The sequence below is a fragment of the Pogona vitticeps genome, chromosome 11 (assembly GCF_051106095.1).
Source record: "Pogona vitticeps strain Pit_001003342236 chromosome 11, PviZW2.1, whole genome shotgun sequence".
Taxonomy (NCBI): domain Eukaryota; kingdom Metazoa; phylum Chordata; class Lepidosauria; order Squamata; family Agamidae; genus Pogona; species Pogona vitticeps.
The window spans coordinates 24,066,865-24,082,044 of record NC_135793.1 but is presented as its reverse complement, the minus strand read 5'-3'; the positions used below and the strand labels follow the sequence as shown (position 1 = coordinate 24,082,044).

Sequence of the window (15,180 nt, the reverse complement as noted above, 5' to 3'; positions counted from 1 at the left end):
GTAGTATGGATGTCCCTGCCCTGCGCTATTGCCCCATAACTCATGCACAAGGCTTCCCCATGCCCGCAGTGGGTCTTTTGGGGAGGTTTGTTTGTTTGTTTGTTTGTTTATACTTGCCCTCATTTGTAGGCTGCTTCTCTCCTGACGTGTGGAGCCACAGGGGGGCTCCCAATGTTAAACAAGTCAGAATGAAAACAGAATCCGTGGCAGGTTTAACAAGCAATTAAATGACAATAATAATTAGAAACAATAACTGTACAAAGAAGCATCTCATACGCGGCACCCTTGCACGAAGATCAACCTGTTGTAAACAACAGGGGTGCTCTCTCCTGGTTGAGCAGCCTCAAGCTAGAGACAATGGGATCTTAGCAGGCGGGGGGGGGAGAGACTGACTCTCTCTCTCTCTATCTGCAGGGAGTGGAATACGTGCCCCCGCATTTCCCTCTCCCCACTGTCTTTACGATGAAACATTCTGGAGAGCTCAAAAGCTTGCACACAGTCAGTCCTTTGGAGTGTGCGAAAGATCTGAGCAAGGACATTAATGATACGACCTTTCCCAGGTCACTAATTTGTAGGCTTACCCTAAATTGCAGACGATTTGAAGGCACTTAACAAAGCACATGGAGATGTGGGGGTTTTTTTTCTAACATCCTTTTCTTCGTGCAGCTTATCGGACATCGTTTTATCCTCGATAGAAAACATGACAGGCCATCTTCTGATCATCCAGATCTCACCAGGCAGCATGTTCCATAATCTTTTACCAATATTTTATACAGCTGATGGAAGCGGCGATGTGACAACAGTGTATTGACTAACAAGGCTGTACTGGTCTATTTGAAAGGGTTAACATATTCTCCCTCCCCCCTCCAAAAAAAAGTGTAATTTAAGGCTCAGGAATAATCTTAGATTCTTAGAACGGCAGAGTTGGAAGGGACCCTCTGGATCATCGACTCCAGCCCCTCTCAAGAAGGCCCAGTGGGGGTATCCAACCTCTGGGTCCACAGCCGGATGCCTAAATCACTATCATCGTAGCAACCTAGGTCCGTAGGGCGATTTCCAGTTCTGCAGGGTGGTGAAGCAGCTCTGGGTTTTAACCTGAATTTTGCAGGCCTTCTTCCAAGGTGCCAGACCTCAACACGCCTCAAAAAAATTTAATTCAGCACTCCGGACAGCTCCGTTTCAAAGTTCAGCCGGAGACTCGAAGCAGGTTTGCCACCCCTGCCAAGCCAGACTCGCACGTCTCCAACGCACCCGCTCCAAGCAACACCCAAAACGGACTCTGCAGAGTGCTTTCTGCTGCTTATCGGCTGCTTAAATCGAAGACTTAAAAACCCTCCGCGTTACCAACTGGGAGACCAAACCCAGGCGTTTACCACCGCCTAATAACTCAAACCAAAAGCACATTTCATGAGCAACACCCCCTGGGCTTCTTCCCAGCTCTTTCCTATCTATGCCAGGTTATTATAAGAAGGGAAATATTCACTTCCCTGCCAATCCCTGGAAGCGCACTTGTTTGAAGTAGAAAAACATGTACACATTACCACAAGCCAGTGGCTACGTAAATTGAGAAGGACGGAAATCAGACAATTGCTCTAAAATGGCAGAGAAGAAAAAAGCAGGGAGAGAGAGAGAAAGGCCAATAAACTAGGAACCCTGGCAATCCTTCTTGAGCGATATTTCCCTGATTATGAAGATTTATGCAGTCTGTTCTGGAAAGACGATCATCTAAATGTAATTACTCTTAGAGATCGCCAGAAATGGGCCTCTTCCCAAGATGGATAAGGAGACCGTCACTGCTCACATTACAACGCCATAGCACAGCATTTGACACAGCAAGCAGAAGCCCAAGCGTCGTTCGTGCAACAAGGATGGTGTATAAACAAACTGCATCAAGAGACACTTCAAAATATTCCCACCTTGGGGACCGTTTTGCCAGAACATTTCGGTATTGTTCTCCAACCTCGTGGGCCGGTGGTTCATCTTCTCAAGATGTGACTGCGGTACGTTTGGCTTGTTGATCATCCGTTCTTTGGAGGGAAACAACCCAGCTTGACTACTGCAACCTCTCATCATGGGGCAAACCTTGGGAAATGTTCAGGAACTTCACCTGGTTCCAGATCCAGTAAGTTTAAGCACAGTCTACGGAAAGTGGAATTTCTGTTCGCGAGTTCCAAATTTTATTTTGAGCGCACAATATGTCGGTGCAACATCTTAGCCCTTAAAGTCCATAATGGTCCAGAGTGTGGCTGTCTGAAGAACCATCTCCCCCATACCCAAGAGAATGGTAACCAGTAAGCTTCCTGCCTTCCCTTCTTACCCACTGTCATATTTATCTTTTAGGCGAAGTGTGAGCAAAATACGAATTTCTGGAGTGGCCCAAGTGCAACATCCATAGCTCCTCACCAAGGCATTTGCCAACTGAGGACTGCTGGGGGTTGCAAGAACATTTGGCAGCAAGTCAACAAAGAGACTCGACACACGAGCTTTCATGGACTCCAGTTCATTTATTTATTTAATCTATTTATTCGTCTTATTTATAGGCTGCCGTTCTCCTAAAAAAGGGGACTCGAGGTGGCTCACCATATTCTAAAAAAAAGAATTAAATACATAAGTTGAACATTTAAAAACCAATTAAACTATATGCTAATTAATATACACTTGAAAAAATTAAAAGCGAGTAATTGTTTAAAAACAATCTTAACTTTAAAAAGGCATTCAAGCACTCAAGTGAGAGGGCGATGAACCCACTCCAGAATCCAGGCCGAACTTTAAGGAAGCTCTCTGAACTGCTGGATCTATTTTGGGGGTAACCGTTTTAGATAGCTCCTGTATAGCCCAAAACCTGCAAAAGATTCATCATCCTGGCGAAGTCATAGAAATAAGTAGGGACGTACATGCTGAAACCTTTCATGCTGGATTCGTTTGTGATTCTTCTGTGGGAGGGGGTACCTCTTTCATTCTGTTTTGCCATTTGTGTAGCAGTTACTTTCATTACACATGAAAGAGTCTTTTGTTTCATTTCTACACAACTGCATCCTTTCTGGCACTTCTCCAAAACTCCTACAGAATCCTTAAGAACTACTCTAAAAAAAAGCAGAGGCTAGGCAACACACAGCCAATCTTCGACTCAAAAATCCAGCAACAGGACCTGAAAAACAAATACCAATTATCATCCAGCCTACATAGGCACTAGCTTATGTTATCATATTCATCCTTCACAATCTATTCTTCTTCAAGGGACAGTAAGGATGAGAAAGAAAAATCAGTTTAAAAGCCCTTTTGAAGATTCCAACTCCTGGTTTCCCCAGAATGCTCTGCTCGGCAGCTGACAACCCTCTCTTTTTATGACTGTCTCATAAAAAAATCAAGCAGAAGGCTTTATATACAACAGGTCAACAAAAGGGAAAATGAATGAGGGAAACATGAATCAACAGAATGCCATGAAAGCAGAAGCAAGAACCTCTTTCATGTTGTTTTCCATTCTTTACAACGCATCCTAGTTACCAGCCTCCAGTACATTCAGCATGTTCTCTGAAGCATGATGCAAAGCTTGCAATCTTACCCCCATGTCCTTGCTCTAAACTGATTCAAAAGCTCCAAATATGGGCCACGTTATACATTATACCTAGCCCATCATTCTAGCCTTCTAGAGGTGTGAGTCTGACAACAGCTTTGTGCCACTGAGCCGTCACACCTGCAAATGAAATCTATGCTTGCACCCAAGTGGCCAATCAGAACCCAAAGCAAGCCAATTTACAAACTACAGGAAGTGTCCAGCATCTGTTGTGACAAACAGACATTGCCAGCACTTAAGAAGGGACCTCTTCAAATGAAGAGCTATAGGTAATGTTCACTTTGGCTGTAAATCATCAACCTCTGTTCCGGAAGTCAATCTGCCTACAGATACTATGGCTGCCACTACCTGGACAGTTCATTGGTCTTTTTGGTTTCTTCTACTGCTTCTTCATTTTCACCACCTTGCCTGGAGACCAGCTTTGCAGAACTCAAAAGCTGACTCTTTTGAGAACCTTTTGTTTTTGCTGTTGTTTAGTCGTGTCCGACTCTTTGTGACCCCATGGACCAGAGCACGCCAGGCCCTCCTGTCTTCCACTGCCTCCCGGAGTTGGGTCATATTCATGTTGGTCGCTTTGGTGACCCTGTCCACCCATCTCGTCCTCTGTCGTCCCCTTCTCCTCTTGCCTTCACACTTTCCCAACATCATGGTCTTTTCTAGAGAGTCTTTGAGAACCTTTTACTGATCCTAATAATAAAGATACTACAGATGCTACAGAAGATACTAAGATACTACAAAACTCATTTCCCCTTAAATATGGTTCTCTTGAGGCAAACATGACACCATCATGGGCCTCCAATCTGCGTGTTGATATCTAAATTTGGAAGTCCTGCTTACTTGATCATTCAAATATTCTGATGGGTTTTTCCACCCCTAACCTAAAACTACAGTGAGGCCCCGTGCAGACATCTGTATTTGAGAGAGATCACCTCCAATTTTGCATATGTAAATCAATCTCCACTCCATAACACCTTCTTAACTCAATCCATCAGGGTTTTTTTTTTTTTTGCACCCTTCCTCAGCCAATTTATTATTCTCAAAATGAGCTCCACTTAAGCTGACTTCAAAAGAACTCGCTGGATTTGCAAACCTGTCAAGTGGATTACACCAAGTGCATATAGATAGATCGGCTTTTACAAAGTGTAATAAGGTAAGAAGCGTCCGCATAAATAAAAACTGGAAATCACCATTGGTAGGGAAGGGCAGAGTTTGTGAAAAAAAAAATTTTTTTTTCTAGATTCAGAAACTTCCACAACAAGGCCAAGTAACCAGTGGCCACCCTGGCCCGGGGATTCTGCAAACGTGTTACCCAAAGAAAACATTTCTTCCATCTATAAGGAAGGTATACATGCAAAGCGCTTCTTTGCATTGTAAACCAGCACTATAACCACTGCGCTGTACTGTCTCCCCTCCCCCACCTGTTTTTTCTCTCCCAACAATTTGCGAAGGTGACAATGAGGTACCAAGACAATGGCAGAAGGGTTTCTTCTGTTTTTGTCACCAAGAACTGGGGTTTCCTAAGAACAAACCCACAGTATTTGTGGATTTAAAATATTTGTACCCCGTCTTTCTCCCCAAGAGGGACCAAGGCGGCTTGCAATATTAAAATAAATAATACAAACAACAGAAGAGGGAAAATAAAAACATATTAAACAGCAAGCCCCTCTTAGACAACCCGTTACTTCCAAATCATCATCATCAAGATCTTGTGGGATTTCCAGACCCAAGGAGTCATATTACATAGTAATAATAGAATGAGGGGAAAAAATGTCTGGATCATTGACATTGCAATTTCAGGAGATGCCAGCGCTGAAAATAAAGAACTGGAAAAACTAACAAAATACAGAGACCTGGCCATCAAAGCATCTCACTTGTGAATGAAACACACTTTGGGGGTCCCCATAGTCATCGGGGCTTTGGGAACAACATCAAGAAATTTCACACAGTATTATAAGCGGTTGCAGATCTTAGAAATGACATCATCAGATCTACAAAAAATGGCAATGTTAGGAACAGTATATATAGTACAGTGGTGCCTCGCTTAGAGATTGCTTCGTTTAACGATGAAATCACTTAGCAATGACTTTTTCGGAGCGATCTTGCACTCCATTTAACGATGGCTCCTATGGGTGATTTTCGCATAGCGATGTTTGGGACCATGCTTCGCATAGCGATGACAGTTTGAGTCCCCCTGTTTCGCTTAACGATGGTTTTGACAGCCTCATGTTGGCTGTTTTTTAAATGTTTAAAAATGTTTTAAAATGTTTAGAATGCTTGAAATCATAAGTGCACTTAATAAACCCTTTGTTAAACTAATTTGACTTTGTTCCGACTCTTTTTAAATTTGTTGCAATTTTTCCCCCCCCATTGAGATGCATTGAATAGGTTTCAATGCATTTCAATTGGGGAACCCTGTTTCGCTTAGTGGTGTTTCCTATGGTGATTTTCGCTTAAGGACAGCAATCCGTTCCCATTGGAACGGATTATCCAGTTTTCAATGCATTTCTGTGGGAAACCGTGTTTCGCTTAGCGATGAAATCGCTTAACAGTGATTTTTTGGGAACCAATTATCATCGTTAAGCGAGGCAGCACTGTACGTTGATATTTAACAGATCCTTAGGTTTTTAGTTACAACTTGTATCTGTTACGTAATGCCAATCAATGTTTTTATAATTTTGATTGTATCCAGTCTTTTTGAATCATCATCTCAGAACTACAGAGCTGAAAGGAACCCCAGAAAACCAGTCCAGACCCTCTCAAGGATGCATAGTGGGGAATTGAACTCCCAGCCCCAGAACCTAAACCACAGAGTGCTTGAACCCAAGGCATTTTCAGCCGATGATGCTCCAGCTGTGCACCCGCCACACTTAAGGACTTGAAGTTGTTTGACCTCCAATACTGCGGGAGACGGATCACAGACCTTCCCTCGGGAAGATCAATTTTTTTTCCCCCAGTCCTTCACGAAGCAAAAGTTGTGGATGTCACCCGGGAGGACCTTCGGTCATTATGAACAAAAGGCTTTTATTTTTGACCCAGTTCAGAACTAATTACATCCCAGCCTCTCCCGCCTACAAGCCAGTCTTTGAAAAGGGAAGGGGGGAGGATTAAAAACCATTAGGAGTCAAGCAGCCGCTTTGATGGTTAAGAGCTATCTGAACATGCTCTGTTCCTCCAGAAGTACGGAGGGACGTTTGAGCATCAGTGGAACTAATGGGAAGAAAAAAGCTTATTCCCACAGCCTGGAAAAGTTGTTTTTCGAGAGAGGCATGTTGAAAGGGGGGGAGGCACTCCCTGTTGCCCTCCCCCAGGCCACATGGCTTTCTGGGAGTTGTAGTCTAAAGGAGATTCTCTTCCCCCCCCCTCTCAAGCTTTGGGACCAATGCAAACGGCAAAGGGGGAAATCTTATTCTCCTGCCAGGGTGTGGCTCTAAAATATTGACAAACCTCATCAACATTTTTGCACCCTGTTTGTCAGTGAGATCTGGAGGACCATAAATTCCCTGAATTAAAATCCTTGTCTTCCAGCACACACAACACACCAGCTCCCCGCCCGCCTATAGGCATTTGTCAGAGGACGGTATAAACGATCTGTAGGCTGACAGCTCTCCAAAAGTCACTTCCCCTCCACGGATCTGAAAAGGCAAAGTAATTCCCACGTGTTCTACTCCAGAGAAGTGCTCCTTGGACTCGACGGGATTCTTGTCTCTTCCCCTACAGAAAGCCACAAACGGGGCAGGGTCAAGGATTCCCGCCTCCAGCCCCCAAAGTCAAGTCACGTCAGCACACAAACAAGGGGGCATAAAACACACGGCCCTGTTTTTGAGGGCCCCGAAGGAGGAGGATGCCGACGTCTGGGTGAGAGGGATGACGACGGTGTGGCCCTATTGACGTTGTTTGACTACAACACCCATCCTCCTCCACTGTGGGCTATGCTGGTTAGGGCGAGAAGAGGTTGCAATTCAACCACATCCAGAGGATGAGAAACCCCCTGAGTGGAAGAAAAAAAAACAATCTCGTTCTGGGCACCCTTCAAAGTGCTGGTTTTGCCTGATCAAGTCTTACAAAGATTTGGGTCCAAGCTACGTGGAAGACCACATTTCCCCTTGATGAGCCTGCCTGGGTTTTAAAGTCATTGGGGGGAGGCCGTTCTCCCGGTTCCCACCCTCCTTGCTGATGCATTTGGTAAAGCCATGTCTTCTCTGTTGCGCCTCTCAAGCTGTGGAACTCCCTCCCACCAGAAGCCAGCCTGGCCCCGTCTCTGCTGTCTCTCTGCAGGCAGGCTTTCCCTCAGGGACTGGTGGCTTAAGACCTGGGCTGCTGGTTTGCTTTCCATTTCGTCTGCCTTTTTTTCCACCTCCCTTCCAGTTTTTACACTGTTTGTTTTTAACACTCCAAGCCGCCTGCGGAGAAAGGCAGGGTGTAAACATCTTAAACCCCTTACCAAATAAACAAACCGTGCAGATGGAAACACAGGCTGAGAGAAACATTTACCGAAGGCTATTGTAGCAAGTTCTGAAGAAAAACATGAACTGCAGAATCCCAGATCCTTAGCTATTGGCAGATTGCAACCAGCACGAGATGGAGATCGTCCCTTCTCAGCCGTACCCCCCAAAAATTCTGGGGATGAAGTGCCCCTTGATCCGTGAGCTACCCCTGCTCTCGGCTCCAAGCTTCCTCGCAGCTCAGCCATTCTGCCCGGGGAATTCTGAGGAGGAAAATCCCCAGAAAGTAACTTTTTCCCAACTCAGCTTCAGACAATGCACACATTTTTGAGAGCCCGCCGGCAGCCGGATCCGAAGAGCAATCAGCCTAAAGCCCTGCACTGGTGGTTCTACACATTTCCAGATGTGAAAGCACCCCCCATGGAGCTTAGCCAGGCTTGCTCATGAGTCACTTTTGCAGGACATGATCCTGACAGTGCAGCTGGACTGCTGGCTTTCCTTTCCAGCGAAGGGGCTGCATTTCTGAAACAGGCAGTGAGAGTATAAAGAAGAAACACAGAGGGAGCAAGACAGCGTTCAGGATCCCTAGCGTTGCTGCTTTTCTTAGCTTCCCTTTCAGAACAGCCGCTTAGCTATCGCAGGTCGAAAGTCAGGATTTCCTGGAGAAAAAGGGGGTTACTTCCACCCAAAGGGCAGAAAACCTCTTCCTAGGGTCAATAAGAGGGACAGAGAAAACTGTTCCCCGAATTTGCAACTGGGGGAGTTGTTTGACTCATTCAGCAACAATGACCGAGCCATTCAAGAATTGCAAAACTCTCCCTGGAAGATTTCTTTTTTCCTGACCACCCAGAGGAAACCCAGTCTCCCTACTCATCAAGGTAAGCGTCACCCACTTCTGAAAGAGCTCTTTGCAAACGCCACCCCAGGGTTCACGGGGACACCCCCCCAGTCCAATCCCGCATGTCTGTTATGCAAAACCCCTGACCCAGCAGCACCCCCACCATCAGCTCCCCCCCCCCCCCGTTGTTAATGCACGCTTTTATGTCTGTTCCCCCCCCCCTTGAGTTGTAAGGCAGCCTTCCTCAACCTAGGCGGCTCCAGATTGGGTCGGAATACACACACTCTGAAAGATCCACAGCCAACGTGCTCCGGCAGGCTGGGGAAAATGGGAGTTGTAGTGGAAGCTCTCTGGGGGACACCCAGGTGGGGAAGCCTGGCATTACAACAGCCCTGTTCCTTTGTTTGTAAACGGAGCCACTGGATTCCCAGAGAGCTACTGCACAATCTTGCCCGCGCTTTTACCCAGCAGTTACGTGCCACGATATCCAACAGAGTTTACTTGCACATAAATATATCCGAGGCTGCACAGTTTTAAACACACCGACCTGGAAATAAGCCCAGCTGCACACTGTCGCACTTTGTGGAAAATAAGCACACACAAGATGACTTTGCAGCCCTTTGCTTTGTCCCCCTTGCCCTCGGAGGCACTAAGGAGCCCCATTTTACCGCTGATGGGTCTTCCTCGGACTTAGTCCTTTCAGTGCCTGAATAAAACAATCCGGGCTCCTCTGCCCCTTCCAGGTCTCCCACTAGGACCTGCTGGAGAGTCAGCCCCAGCACCGAGGAACCTGCAACTGCCCTAAGAAACGTCAGAAGCCGCTCTGCACCAACTTTGGGTCTCTTTCGCTTGGGGTTGTCTCCAGGTGAGCAACAGTTCTCTGGGCGGTCCAGCCCAAAGGGGAGAGGGCGCTTCCCTTGCAGCCTTGCTAAAATGGCAGAATCTGTACCCAGGACCTTCTGCATGGAAAGTTATCTCCTCTGCCACTGAACTACACAGCCATTTCCCGTAGACCACCCAGCCTATCATTCAGGGTTTCAGGACGTGTTCCTTCTCACTAGGAGAGGCTGGAAATTAAACCTGCACTCTTCCGCACGGCAAGCCTGAAAAACTGGGGCCAAGCTATGCTCCTCTTTTTTTGTAAAAAAATAAAAAGAATGGATGGACAATAGGCTAAGCAAGTACATAAAATGGTGTGAACTCCTTGGGTCACCCCATATCTCTTCATCAGACTAGACGCTGCAAAAGATGGAGAGGGGTTCAGTAGAACCCCCTTATCCACAGGATCAGGATCAGCTGATTCACATATCCAATGTCTAAAAATACTAAAAGAAGCATCCCCAAAAATATACATTTTTAACAATGTCATTACCAGATCTGGCCACTAGAGAGAGCCAGAGACCATGCTATGAATAGCGTTTGCTATAATGCGCGTTTTTCAGTATTCACAGAGGGGCTTGGAAGGGATCCCTTGTGGATACAGGAATCCTACTGAAGACCAGACAGATAGGACAGCCAGCACAGTGACACAAATGAAGCCTCAATCTGAAACTCGGGAGAGCGGTTCAAATCCCTGCTTAACCATGGAAACTCACCGGGAGGCAGCAAAAGTGTGTAACCCTCCTTTAACACGTCACACACCTCGAAATGCCCTCCATAAGTTGGAAGAAACTTGATAGCACGTAACAAGAAATGCACTCCTATTTGTTTGCATGTAGGACAAGGATGAAAGATACATGCAAGGAAATGGGAAGAAGAAAGAGAGCCAAATAAAAGACAGGTGTGGAGGAGTTCAAACAGAGGATGTGAATGCAGGTGGGGCTTATGAACAAAACAGAAGCAATGATCAAACATCCCTCAAATATCTCCCCTAACTTGAAAAACCTGGTGGAACTCAATAGGACTCAAGGCGGACAATCTAAGTACATTTTCCCCCAAAATGTAGGCTTGCCCTCCGTGTCTGGGGACGAGCCTCTCCCCAGCAGATGAAAGGGGGAGATCCTCCCATTCAGGAAAGGAAGGGGGGTCCGAGAATTCGTCCCCAAGACAAACGGGGGGGGGGGTGTCTCAGCAAAGAGCTACCCGGTCCCTTCCAAGGCGCAGGGACGTGCCAAGGAGAGCCCCCGGTCGCCCCGGTCCGTCTAGTCCGGTGCTCCCCGGACTCACCGGCCGCCCTGGCCCTCCAGAGGGCTGTTTTTGGCACCAGGAGAGAGAGGGGGAGAAGGCAGGTCCTCGTTCCCCCGGTGCCCCCCGCGCACGCCGGGACCTCTGGCGGGGGGGGGGAAACCCCGTCCCCTTCCCTCCCGCCGGCGAAGGTCGCCCGCTTCCCGCTCCGATCGGCTCAAGCGACGAGGGCGGCTCCTTCGCCCACCCGCGCCCCGATCCCTGCTGGGGGAACGGGAAGGATCTCACCTGCTCTCCGAGGCAGAGATGAGGCGAGATCGCGCCTCCACGGGGCAGCCCGGCGCCGCCGGCATTGGGAAGCTTTCGGGTCGCACCGGACGCTTCGTTCACCGAACACGGGCAGGGAAGCGAAAGAACGCCCCTCGGCTCACCCTTGGAGGGGGGAGGGGGAACCGCCTTGAAGTCAGCTCTTCCCGGTCCCCTCCCCAGGAGCAGAACTCGAAAACGTTACTTTCTGGGGAAAGCGTTCCTTTTTTTGGAAAAGGAACGTTGGCGGGCTCTTCGCGGACTCCCGTTCTCCTCCCCCCTCCGCCGGCCCTGGGAACGCACTCACCTGGCCCGGGGCTGTCGGGCACCCCCTTGGCGCCCGGCTGGAGGGCTTGGAAGGCGGCGTGGACCCGCTGGCAGGTGGGCTCCGCCCGGACGCTCAGGAAAGCCGCGGCGGCCAGGAGCGCGCAGAGGCGCAGGGAAGGCGGCGGCCAGGAGGAGGAAGAGGAGGAGGAGGAGGAGGAGGAGGAAGGCCAGGCGGCCGCGGCAGAGGCTGCTCGGCCGGCGGTCATCGCGGCGTTTGGGCGGCGGCGGCCGGAGCGCGCCCGCGCATCCCACGCCCGGCGGAGGAAGGAGCGCCGCAGCTGCCTCTCCCGAGCGCCGCGCCTGCCCGCGATGCCGAAGCCGCCGCCGAAGCCGAAGCGAGCGCCGCCCGGCCCTGATTGGCTCCCGGCTAACTTTCCCGGCTTCTCATTGGCTCCCGCGGGGCTCGCGGGGGGGGGGCGGCGGTAGCGCGGAGCCCTTGATCGCCCCGGATCGAACGCGGAGCAAAGCCGCGGCAGGAGGACGCCCGGAGCGGAGCGCAGAGCAGAGCATCCCTTGGCGGCAGGGAGCGCAGTCAGGAAATGGGACGGGGGAGGGGAGGCAGGCTGGTCGCTGCTCTCCCCGCCTACGGATGGGCGCTTCGTATTCGTATAGCCTGGATACGAATACGAAGCGCCCATCTCTAGCACCTATTCCAGCCTTTCACTCCCCCTAGCCCTTTCAAACCTGGTATTCAAAGATGCAATGCTCCTGAACACGGATGTTCTAGCCAATCATCTGGAAGTAGTAACTGGAGGCAGATGCTTTCTCTCCATGAATGGGGCAAACCACCTTTTTAGAGCGATCTAAACCAGTATGACCAGTATGAGTTGGGTCCCTAGCTAAGAAGCCAGACGCTGGGAATTCCACTCCCCCACGTGCATCTCAGAAGAGCCAGCCTGGGTAGCCTTGGGCAAGCCGCCCGGCGCCAGCGGGACCCCCAGAGAAAGGACATGGGAAAACACTTCGGAGTATTTTTTACCTGAAAAACTCTAGAAAGGGCCACCCGAAGTCAGAATTGACCCGGTAGCTTGCTATTTGTATTACACCAGTATTGTATTACAGGGGAAAATCTTCTACATAAGGCCCTTCCAAAGTGAGAACTTCTCTTGTCCGTGGTGCTTCTCTTAAAGGAACACTTGAAGTTGACATCGTTTAGGAGCTCAGCATCTTTCAGCTGATGCTGAATCTCTTGGTCTGTTTCTCAGCCTGCACCAAGGTCCCTGAAAAAAATTAAAGGTCCCGTCTCTTTATCTCAGTCTTGCTTCCCGCTAAGACATACACGGCACCAGAAAAGTAGAGATTCGCATATCAGCCCATTTATATACTCAGGTGCAAAATTTTAAAAAATTGATGTTCATCCTTCCAGCAGAATTATAATACCTCTCACATGAACGGGGGGGAAATTGTGATGAGGTGATCTGTAGGCTTTCTGAAGCTTTTGTCCAGGTATCAACCTCTGTGGGGGATGGGCGACCTCAAGATCCTTGACCTCCTTCTTTGGCTCTTTACCGTTAAACCGGACACAGGCTGGACTTCCCTTAAAGTGAAGAACACTTTTCAACGGGGGCTGAACAGCCTCTGGAATAGAGGATGACCTCTAAGAAAGAGGGTCGGCGGAGGCATCACCAGAGCTGAACGTGGTCGAAGTGCACCGAAGCCGACAAGGTTTTCGGTCTGAAATGGGGAAAGAGAAGGAGGCTGACGCGGTGAAGTTTCTCCCCTGGCTCTGCATCTTAAACCTGGAGCCAGCATGAAATTTATGGACTGATCAGCCGCGGGTAAATGTTGCTTGCTCCAGATAGTGTTTATTTTCATGCCTGAGGTGGTACATCTCACTTATCTTTAAATGTTACAAGGATATTGTAAAACCTGCAACAGTGGGCAGGGGCTTCTCGACCTCGTAGCGAAGGTACCGCCTCGTAGCGAATCCTCGGCAGTCCATCTGCCTTGGAGGATTCAGCAAAATTGGGGCCTAAAGCAGCTGGCCTTTCCGCGCCACGGTAGCCGAGCAGCACCTCCCAGCATCTCCGCAACGGAGACCTGAGACGACCTGAGATTTGATGCCACAGAAGTCAGGTAAGGGTTAAAAAGTGGCCAGTGGCCATTGTCGGGAGGTGAGAAGTCAGCTGAAGCTGATCAAAGGCATGAGTAGCATTTTTAATTAGCCCAGGAGGTTGGAAATATGAGGCTGTGCCATGAGGTGGCCAAAAGGAGGAAAAAAGGCAGGATGTGGGGGAAACTGCTTTTTGAGACTACACTTCCCAGAATCCCCAGCTAACACGGCCCCAAGAGTGGGCAGGAAAAGATGCGATGGCGTCTGTAGCCACCCAAAGGTCAAGAAATGCGTAGGGCCCGGGAATGAGGGATCTCCAACATGCCCTGTCCCCAACAGCCCTGCTCAGCTCCTGCAAATCCAAGCCTGTGGTTCCTTGAGGGAGTCCGTCCATCTTGTATTGGGTCTTCCTCTTTCCCTATGGCCTTCCACTTTTCCCAGCCTTATTGTCTTTTCTAGAGAATCCTGCCTTCTCAGGATGTGCCCAAATTCAGACGAGCCTCAGTTTCATCATTTTTGCCTCCAGAGAGAATTCAGGCTTGATTTGATCTAGGATCCACTCCAAAGCTCTCCTCCAGGACCAGAGTTCAAACCAATCAATTTTCCCCCTATCAGCTTTCTTTACTGGCACAGCTTTCACACCCGTACATTTATCTTGCACGTCACAACATCTGGAGGACCACCTATTTCTCTCAGCGTTGTCCAGCCTAGACGGATCCAAGCACTAACATTTCCATTCCCTGTGTTATGATATTCTCTGTTTCAAAACAGAGGCAACATGTTTTTAATTGACAGTTTCCTTTTCAATATTTCCTTTGAAGCAGCCACACATGACGCTACGAAGCATGTGTCAGCTGAAGGAAGGGCTTTCAATATTTTCAGCCGAGGCTATTTCTGATTAGGCTTTCTTGGGAGCACAGCAGGCCTGGATTTTCAAAAACTCCTGCCAACTCTCGAGACCTTGTTGCCCAATCGGTACCAGATCTTCCTGGGGGGAGAGGGCAAAGAGGGGGCATAAGACCAAATCAGCTTACATGTACAATAGGGAGACGGTGGCTTTCCAGATGTAAGAAGCAGTGCAAGACTGACAAGAGAGGAGAACTCTTCGTTTCTTCCCTTCTGCAAAAATATAAACCCATGTTTCGCCCAGATGGTGTGCAGTGCTTGTTTGCCCACCATACAGACTAAGTTGGAGGCCAGCCTGCACCGGAAAAGGCAACCGTTCCCTCCACATGTGTTGGGATCTGAAAGGATTGGGAGGCATGGCTCTGAGTGGTGCTTATTTATTTATTTTTTTATTTATCTCTTTGATTTATATACCACCCCATGAGTGCAAAACACTATCCCGAGTGGTTTACAACAATGGATAAAACATATGGTAATAAACAATAAGTCTGCAAGAATTAAAACCTTAGTAGAATAGGAACAAGAGGCACCAAAGATGATTCTCTGTGTTGTGATGATGTATTTTTGGGAACACCCAACCTCACAATCTTTCTCCTTAGTCATTCTGAAG

General features: G+C 48.6%; 1 protein-coding gene across 1 annotated transcript in view; it reads right to left on the bottom strand.

Moving 5' to 3' along the window:
* GPC3 (glypican 3) overlaps positions 1 to 12,121 on the bottom strand; it is a 138,365-nt gene extending 126,244 nt beyond the window's left edge. Inside the window, exon 1 of the mRNA XM_020810324.3 lies at positions 11,592 to 12,121. Within this exon, the coding sequence (XP_020665983.3) occupies positions 11,592 to 11,817 (226 nt within the window). The 5' untranslated portion in view covers positions 11,818 to 12,121. The remainder of the gene's footprint in view (positions 1 to 11,591) is intronic.
* Positions 12,122 to 15,180: the final 3,059 nt, after the last annotated feature.